This window comes from Numenius arquata, chromosome 2, assembly GCF_964106895.1.
Source record: "Numenius arquata chromosome 2, bNumArq3.hap1.1, whole genome shotgun sequence".
Classification (NCBI taxonomy): Eukaryota; Metazoa; Chordata; class Aves; order Charadriiformes; family Scolopacidae; genus Numenius; species Numenius arquata.
The window spans coordinates 116,607,362-116,617,179 of NC_133577.1; the positions used below are offsets into that span (position 1 = coordinate 116,607,362).

Genomic DNA, 9,818 nt, shown 5'->3' on the forward strand with positions numbered 1-9,818 from the left:
ATTATACAATTGAGTACAATATATGGCATTTCTGAACTTCACACTGAAACGACCAGGTATTCTGCAGAACAACCCCAATCAACCAACTGAACAACAACAAAAAACAACCCCCAAACCCCATAAACAAATTAAAAATACTGTTAACGTAAGGTTTTGACCAATGCAGGCATTTTTAAAATTTGTAAATATGAAAGCATCAACAGTACCCTTAGTTACATAGGTATCCCTAAGACTTAATAAAGAAAATGGATTTAGGTCTTCCTACACAAGCAAGACAGAAATTTGACCCAAGCCCTGCCTACATAAGTTGACTTTTCAGTCCCACTGATTTTTTTTTTTGGCAGTATGTCACTGTCCATATGACATGTCAACTTTGCCTCAAATATAAAGAGAAAAAAGTCTCACACATTCTCTACAGTGACATTTATCATTCATGCTTTTTGCTAGAGCAAAGACTGCTGTTTTCCCTTATTAAATTCAACTCCCAGGATTTTCAGAAAAGCATTTTATCAGTAACTTCAAGACTAGCCCCGGACCCAGAATTTTTAAGTTTGAACCCTTCATCTGTTTCACAACGGACTGGGTAACATGTAGCAAAAGTATGTAACCTGACTTATTTCTGAAAACTAGCATGATGGAAAGAGTTGCCCTGTTTCTTCACCACCTGCAGTTGACGGGGAATAGCTGATTTCACAATGTCTTATTTTCCAAACCAGAGCGCACTGGTGAGGCTGAGGCACCTCCCTGCACAAAAGCCTGTCACATGGTGTCCTCGTAAACCCGCGTGCCTTACCAGCACGTCTGTTTCAAATAGGTACGTCACACGTAAGTTTGGCTTTGCAGAGTCAAGGAGAATTAATCAGACATGCAGATTTCCTCCCAGACGAAGTTATATGCTGTAATACAAATGTGCCTAAGCCTACCTCCTACCAAACCATTTAACAATGACAAAAGGGGATCCTTAACAGTTCCTCATGTGTTTATTGTAAGTTACTGAAACAAAATAACGCTGGCAGAGGCATGTTCACCCTCATTGACACTGAAAGTTAATTTCCAACCAACCTCATACCATAACACACTATCACAATCAGCCTCTTCTTCACCAGTGTGATTTAAAATGATTTATTTTTCAGAGAAAGCAAACCAAAGAACTGTGTCTTAGAAAGACGCATATTACAGTTAAGCAGACTTTGACCCAATTGACACTTACTGGCAATTTGTATACCCAAGAATTTATTTTATTTTAAGTACTTATTTGAAAGGTAGTCTAAAAGATTTGCCCATGGTCACAAGGAAATCAACAGCAGTCAAGGACAGAGAATAAATGTAAAGAGCCTTTGCTGTGCTAATTAAAACTATGCGGCTTAGACGTAAAATTAAAAAATTTGGAATGTCACGCTGCCAAAGCTCTTTCATAAATTTATCAGGAAAAAAGATTTACAAAATAAATAGTAACACTGAAACTTTAAGATGGTTCAGATTATTCAAGAACAGTAGGAAACTGCAAACCTTAGAAAAAAACACAAGATTTCTTCATCTAAAAGCACCACTGCTAGAAATGTGGCATTTTGAAAAAACAAGCATTCAGCACTAACAGTGATTAGAAATGCAAAGATAAGCACTCCCAACAACAAACAGTATTGTCTTATTATTGTCCAGTTCTGCGACCAGCTGCACTAAAAAAGAACACTCTCAATATTTATTATATTTCTCTTTCAAAAAAGTATGCTCATAAAACATAAATTTTGGGCCAAAACAGACCTGAGGACCTGCTAATGTTGCTACTTTTTAAAAAAAAAAGCAAAACAAAATACCTAAATATTGTCTGTTCAATTAAATCTGTATCACAGAATTGAAACAGATGAACGACATGTAGCTTTTTTATTCCTTTATATCTACATATGGGATTTCCGACCAATTCTCTCAGGTTATCTAAATGGGATGTTTTCCTACTGTACATTATATGAAGTGACAGAGGCAAACACCATTTCTCTACCAAAAATAATCTGCTTCTCACAGACATGGCAAGCCAAATCACAGCCACTTCCACGCCATAGATAAACACAGTTAACTCGTGAGTAGTGTACATGTAAACAGAACCTTCTGAACCAAAACTAGCTTTAAAACAAACCAACCAACCCAAAAACCCAACCAAAACCAAACCAACCAACCCCCACCAAAACCCTCAATACATTACATGGTTTCATGTCATGCCCAAAGCTGTATTTGATAAATTTATCTTGCTGCATGAATTTAAAGGGAAAAAAAAAAAAAAAGTCAAAATGTAGTATTCTGCACATCTGATTTCTAGTGCCACGATTTCACCATAGGCTGAATTCATTGTAAGTTACAGTAACTGTTAGTAGGAGAAATATTAACTTTCCCTTTATATTTCATTATGCTGCCCATTTGGAAAGCGTCAGTGCCAAAACAGCGTTCCAGAACTATGTCTGTGTTAACTTCATATAAAAACCCACCACTTTTACAACCATATTTCAATTTAATTATTGTACACAGGTTAACAAAAACGTATCACAAGTGAAACTAAACACTGGATTTAACAAAAATATTCAGAATGGTACAACACGTGTTCATGTTCTCCAGGAAATAATATTACAAGTGTTCATCTTAAGACAATTCAGCCACACTAGAGACAGAAGTTCTGTTAAAATGCAACTGTGGTCTACTAAGCCACTCATTTTAGCGCTACAGAATATTTGAAGTCAGAGTCCTACAGCCAAGGCTTAAAAATCATTTAAGATTCAACCCCCAAAATGTCTTACAGTCAAAATGACAGTATTTAAAAAAAAACACAACAAAAGAATCCCAAAACAATTAATTAAAAGGTTGTTGTATATAGTTTTATCCTCTTCATAGCACTCTCTATTAACACAATTGCTCGTATCATTGGTAGTAAGGTCTGTACCTGGCTTGATCAGGGTGGTGTGGTCCAGGAAGCGGGGCCTGAGCAGGAGGCCCTTGCATCCTTGGAGGTGGAGGCGGCCCCCTTGGAGCTGGCCATATCCCTGGACTCATTCCCCCAGGCTGTGTGAAAGGGGGACTAAGAGTTCCTTGATCTTCACTGAATTGTGGCAAAGAGTTAGGATTATAGTGATGGGGAGGAGGGGCATTTACATTTACGGGTGGGCCCCCATGCTGAGGAGGGGGAGGTCCTGGAGGAGGATGATTCATATATGGTGGCATCTGGGCAATTATATGTCCAGGTGGAGGGGTTATTGGAGGAGGAGCAGAGGTCATTGGTGGTGGAGGAGCTTGACTATATACCATGTGAGGAGTACCTGCTGCCTGGGGAGGATGCTGCAGTGGATGGCTTATTGGTGGAGGTGGTGGTGGGGGCGGTGCATAATGCTGCTGTGGAGGCATAATATGATGAGGGTGCGATACCACTGGTTGACCCTGGTACTCAGGATGATGATGAGCAGGTGCGGGGGCTGGTGGAGGTGGTTCTCGAGCACCTGAATTTGAATCATCCTGAATAGGGACAGTTATTAAGTTGCTGTGTTTTCTCGTTGAAATGCGGAAGGTGTCCTGACTGACTGGGCGAGGTGGTGGTGGAGCCATTGACATCTCTGCAGGAGGCGCACGAATGTCTTCGTGTGGCTGGTTATAATGCTCATGTGGCACATGCTGTAAAGGAGGTGGTGGCATCATGATGTGCTGCTTTGGCGGAATGTGGCTCATATGATGTTTCTCAGGTGGCATTATGAAACGCTCAGGAATTTCGGCAGGTGGTGGAGCAATAGGAGGATGTACAGGTTCAATTGGAGGACGAGTAACAGGCTTTCCAGCTCTCATGTGGCGGTGGTTGATGTGAGCTTGTAAGTCCCTCTGCGACAGGTAAGTTCTCTTGCACCCTTGAACAATGCTACACATGAAGAGAGACCCTCGGACACACTGCTCGATTCGCTGCACAGGTTCATTACAGCTAAATCAGAAGAGAATATTGGTTTACTGTCATCATAGAGAGCTCAATCTGCTTTTTTTTTTTCCCTACAAGTCAACCAGTTTACCATAATTACCCAAATTAGAACTGACAATTTTTTCCTCTGATGTAGCAATAAAAGAAATATTTAATTGATTTTGAAGTTTATCTAGTTTTTAAGTCTTCAAACACAACTATGAAAGAACATAAAAATTTCATGAGGTAGAAATTTATAAATAGCATCACTCTCTCACAAATGCCTTCTGTGCATTAAGACTTATCAAGAATCAGTCTCACTAAGTAAATTAAACTTAGTCATTTATTCCTTTTCAAATTAGAGCAATAACAGGTTATCTACACAAATACTTCAACAGCAAAGTAAACACTGATCTCATACAATCCCAAAATATTGTATACAAAACTATAATCAAGCAGTGTAGTAAAGAATACTCTACTGCCTCTGCTAATGCTAATGAACATAAGTAAGGACCATGTTAATACAGTATCTGAAATAAGATATTTAGTTATTTTCCTACATTTCCTTTAATAACAAATCTTAAACCATGTTAATACAGTATCTGAAATGAGATATTTAGTTATTTTCCTACATTTCCTTTAATAACAAATCTTAAACCATGTTAATACAGTATCTGAAATGAGATATTTAGTTATTTTCCTACATTTCCTTTAATAACAAATCTTGAGGTAACTTACCCTGGACACATCTTGTCTCCTTTTTTCTCATGTAGTATAGCACAGTCATAGCAGAAAACATGCTTGCAAGGTATCTAGAGACCAAAAAAAAAAAATGCTCTGTTAAGACATCATAAATAAGCATCTATGACAGTTTGCAGAATACAGTTCCTCCCTCCAGCACACAATTTCTAATAATAAAAGCAACTAAGTTACCTATGAGGGGAACAGGCACAGCGGTAGCTGCCAGTTCACAGCATCTTTGCACAGAAACTTTCTAGAACAGTTTCTATTGAGTTTGGGGGTTTTGGGGATAGGTTTGTTTAGGGTTTTTTTAAGAATTGGCAAAAACATACATGCAAAAGTTTAAGTCTTGCAATAATACCAACACCAAACATTTACAGAGGCTGCATATGCAATCTAACTACATTTGTCTTGCTGGCACGGAAGACGTTCTAAAAGCATTAACTGTCACTAAGTCAGATCCTGAAGCCTGTTACATCATGCTTAGAAATCTAAATTAATCTCAGGGATTTTGTTACACTAATTTTAAAGGGATATAAAAACAAACTGTTTTCTAAGTTCACTGAAAGTCTTAATTGAGATAAAGAGCTCATTTTTAAAGCTAAGCCGTGTAAGGTCAAAACACACTGAACTTGAAGGTTTTTTTGTTGGTGATGGTGTTTTGATTTTTTTGTTGGTGATGGTGTTTTGATTTTTTTGTTGGTGATGGTGTTTTGATTTTTTTGTTCAACGTTTTTCACGCTCACTTTATTAAATTAGGGGGTAAAGTGAAATCAGCCAGACAGCTGGAACAAAAACACTTCAGCAGTGAAGGTCCCCAGTTCCATCCTGGTATTTTTCTGCTGTTTATTTGGAGGCCTGCTGAAATGACTAACCTGTAGCACCCTCGCAGAGGCACAGTAAAATCTAATTTTACCTAAAGGGAAGCCATGGCTGCATCTTCCACTGATAATTTCACTCACCATGCGTCCATACATTTTGATGGGCAATCCACACTTATCACAGAAATGGACCGGCGTATCATCCTTTTCCCCCAGCAAGTTTATCTGATAGGATAGAGAAGGGGGTGGGAGAACAAAATCCAACATCACTAAAGGTTCTCATTTCAATTATCACCAACACTCCCCTTATTTCTGAATTAGTTAAGGATGCAAAAGCACCACAAATGTGAGAAAGCAGAGAATGTATATCCAGTCAGTCAAAAGTAATAGAAGCACTTTTATTTAAGAAGGTATCTACCAGGGTTACCTACAGTTTGGTATGATTCACAGGCAAAGATTCACAACTTCCCATCCATGACTTTACCTTATAGTCCCAAAAAATGGGTCCAGGGAATCTCCTTTGATTGCCAAACATTTCACCTCCCTTGCATTCATATCGCTCCTCTTCGTTATAATCAAATTCTTCTGTGGAAAGAAGAAAGAGAAGAAAGACAGGAGCCAACCACAACACTTGCCTAATTGACACAGGCTGCTATTAAGAGCATGTGTCACTCTATACTGAAACCATCAAGAAACATGCAGCACTTTTAATCTGCTGGACCCATTCTACAGAAAGGTACAGTCAAAATAGTAAGACGGCCTGTTTTGGGAATGTACACCATCTAAGCCTTATAGTGCAGCAGTACCTGGAAATTTGAGACAACTTTTGCACTTGGACAGTGCACTTTTGCACTTGGACTCGTAAGTCTCCAAGACTTTATTCAGTCTTGAACAATGCTGCAGAATGCTTCCCTACTACAGCTCTAGTATTTATATTAATTTACCTTCATCACCAGCTTGTGTCTTTGAAGGCATCCTGTTCATATTTCTTGGAGTTCGAGGTGCAGGTTTGGTTTTATTGGTCTGTTTTGAGATAAGCTTTATAGGGATTCTTCTACGAACATCAAGACCACCCAATGATCCTGAACTATTTGTTCCTTGCAAATCATTGTCTATGGAAGAAAAAAAAAAAGTTTATGTAATTTTTCACTTATCTAATAGTCTCTAAAAAGGCTAAATTTTAACAGAAGAGTTTTAAGAAAAATAATTTTTGAAGCTTATTTGAGACTCATACAACATATCAAAATTTAATCACTAAATATCTTCAGATAAAATTTCTTCTAGAAGTCGAGTCACAAAACTGTATTGGGAACAACCATGATTTTAGAAAATCTAGTTCTAAAAGTAAAGCCATTTTAAAAACTTAGCTAGTCTGTCATTTCTCCACAACAGGAAAAAAAACCCACAAAACACTAACTAGCTCTTCCCACAGTGTGAACAGTACTGAAGAGTCAATTATTTGTGCAACCTTGACAAAACAGAACTTAGGAGACAAGGTAATTTTTACAATTTTTGTAAATTGTTTATTGAAGTTGGAAGGAAACTCATTTCCACCTTGACATATCAGCATCTTGAAATATCACTTAGAAACTTAGTATAAAGTATTACAAAAATATTGATACTTAGGAGTATGTAATAGTATCCTTGCGGAACTGAAAAATATTGTTCTCCACTAAATAACCGAATTATCTTTGACCAGATTTAAATCTGAGTAGCAAGGCAAAGGAAGCAAGAAATAGCCTGACACATGCACCAGTAGATACAGGCTCTAGAGGTGTTGCAACAAGCAACACCAATGAAGGGGGTACAACTCCCTCAACTTCCAGTGAGTCTACCTTAACCTACTGCATAGCATCTCATTCATAGAAAAATAAAGTTATATCCTTCACGAATCTACCCAGCTCACTTTCATTTTAACTGAAAACGGCACTTGGACAGGCGTTTCAAAGCAGGACATGCTCAGCCTTGAAGGAGTGTGCCACAAGCCAGCAGAACTACGAACTGTGACAAAGTTTCAAATAGGGACTGTGCCCTGACAGTCACTTTACCCCAAAATCAAGACCCCTCAATTTCCTCTGATAGATTAAATGCATTTATTCCTCTTAGCACTATGGTTGACAGGTTTCATTCTAAAAGGCAATATGCAAAAAGGCAAAACCAATAAGGCCTGGTTTTACTTTTGTTTACCTGTTGCTTTTGTTTAAGCCTCCTGTTGGTGCAACAGGTGACCCAGCAAACATACAACTACAACACCAGGCTTCCCCAGAGACTGCTGGACTAGAACATCAGAGATGATAATGCTAAAACTGTCTACTTTCTACTTTTTTGGGAAATTCTGTTTTCTACCAGAATACAAAAAATTGCAACACAACAGACCAGAAAAAGTCTCTGCAGGACCTCAATCCATTTGCAAACAGGGATAAACAAAAAAAAAACCACCTAAAAACAAAAAGTAAAACCAAACAAAAATACCCCTTGTGTATTACTCAGTCCATTGAGCTGCCAATAGGAAACAACCACGTTCTGATACTTTTCTTCCATTTACCTTTTCAAGCTAGGAATATTTACATGAGTTAGCTGCTCAACTAATCCAAATGAGCAAGTTTATTAGTCACAAAAGGATAATAAATTCCAGCCTGTGTAAGCAGAACTAGCAGGATTAAGCCCAGAAAAAAAAAAAAAAAAAGAAAGAAAAACATACCAAAATTGTTAAGACTACTTAGAGAAGCTCTAGAGATGATGCATCTAGCTCTTAGAAATGACGCATCCTCCTGAATTGTCAACTTCATCACCTTAAGTTTTATTTTTGCACTTAAGTTGTTGGGGTTTTTTATTCATGAATATAGTTTGAACACTATAACCTTACATATAAAATTTTATAATGTGATCTTTGCTAAGCGGAAGAGAAAAAAAAAAAAAACAAACAAACCTAGCAAAAAAAACATGTCCACTCATCTATTCACTGGACTACACCAGCACGTCAACGAGCAAAGTATCAAAGCTACAAAACCAAATTCAAGCCCAGGAGAAAGCTTCCCCTCCAGAGCACAACTACCCAACCAGAAAACACGTTATCGGCACCGATCTCGGGAAACGCAGCGGTCAACGAGTGCCCCTCCACCACCTCCGACACGCTACCGGCTGCATCCACCTGCTGCAGGCCCAGGGGCTCCGGACACACCGCACTACGGAGCGCGGGAAACCCGCCCCGGGACGGGAGAGGGGGCTCTGGCGGCGAAGCGTCCCCTCAGGGCGGCGGCTGAGCCCCGCTGGTGGCGGTGGGATGCGGCCGAGCGCCGCCGCGCCAGGGTCCGCCAGCCCCAGCGCTGACGGGAGAGACCAGGCCTCACCGTGCGGGCCGCGGGGAACCGCGACGAAGGCGGGCCCCGCCGGCCTTACCGGGCGCCAGGCCGCATCGCGCCGCCACCCCGGCGCCGCCCCGCACCCGGCGGCCCCAAGCGCGGCCTCTCCCCGGCCGGTAGCGCCCAGCGGGCCCAGGCAGGGACGCGTATCAATGGGTCCCCCCGGCCTCTCCCCTCCTCACCATTGTGGTCCATGATTCAGCGCGGGGCACTGTGGGAGCGGAAGGGCGCGGCCGGAAGCGGAAGTGGCGGGAAGACTGGGCGGCGGGAGGGGGGCGTGAAAAAGTGCGCAGTAAAGACGCGTTTGCGGTACCAGCCTCACCGCGCCCCGTCGGAGCGACCGCGCCGCCGAGGGACGGGGAGGGCATAACGGAGCCCGTGGGGGAGGCTCAGCGGAGCGGCCACCGCGGCGGGGCGCTTGCTCCCGACAGGCTCTGCGATGAGGAAGGCGCGGCCGGCGCGTGGTGCCTGCCGGGATGGCGGCTGTGGGACCGCTGCCCCCTGGGGGGTGTAGTGCCGTGCGCACCGCGCGTGCGCGCTGCCGCCGGAGTCAGCGGTGGCGGAGATGGCGGCCCCTGTGATGTTCCTCCTCCGCGGGGGCCGCTGCGGGCTCTGGGGGTTCCTGACCCACGGGGAGCCGCTTCCAGCCGTCCCGGGCCCAACCCACAGGCCGCAGCAAGGAAGAGCGGTTGGAAATAGGCGTGACCGACGCAGCGGCTTCTCGGAGAAGGGTGACATTAAAAACGAGAAGGGTCTTCTCTGCTCAGGAGCCGCCACAGCGCTGCCCGCGGGCGGGAGGGCGGCTGGTGTGGGGCGGGCTTCCGAGAAATTGGACAAGTCACAGCCCGCACTGGGCTCTCTCAGCTGCTCGTGGTCAGGCTGCGGTTTTACCGTGGAAACGGCGGATTCCTGGCAATCGGTGCTGCAGAAGCGCCAGTGAGTCGATGGGACGGTGGAGCTCCCTGAGCCTTCACT

The 9,818-nt window shown here is 42.4% G+C and overlaps 1 protein-coding gene across 2 annotated transcripts; it reads right to left on the minus strand.

Annotated features, from left to right (window-relative positions):
- Positions 1-1,107: 1,107 nt before the first annotated feature.
- On the minus strand, positions 1,108-9,058 carry CBLL1 (Cbl proto-oncogene like 1). Of its 2 annotated transcripts, none has more exons than XM_074168947.1 (6): positions 9,026-9,058; positions 6,426-6,593; positions 5,966-6,066; positions 5,623-5,706; positions 4,658-4,731; positions 1,108-3,946 (listed from the first exon to the last, which is right to left on the minus strand). In XM_074168947.1, exons 1-6 carry the CDS (start codon positions 9,036-9,038, stop codon positions 2,905-2,907), a joined length of 1,482 nt encoding a protein of 493 aa, XP_074025048.1. In that variant the 5' UTR covers positions 9,039-9,058; the 3' UTR covers positions 1,108-2,904. The 2 variants fall into 2 exon arrangements, with proteins under 2 accessions (XP_074025048.1, XP_074025049.1); XM_074168948.1 differs by having other exon boundaries at positions 1,114-3,946; positions 5,966-6,063; positions 9,026-9,038.
- Between the last annotated feature and the right edge of the window lie 760 nt (positions 9,059-9,818).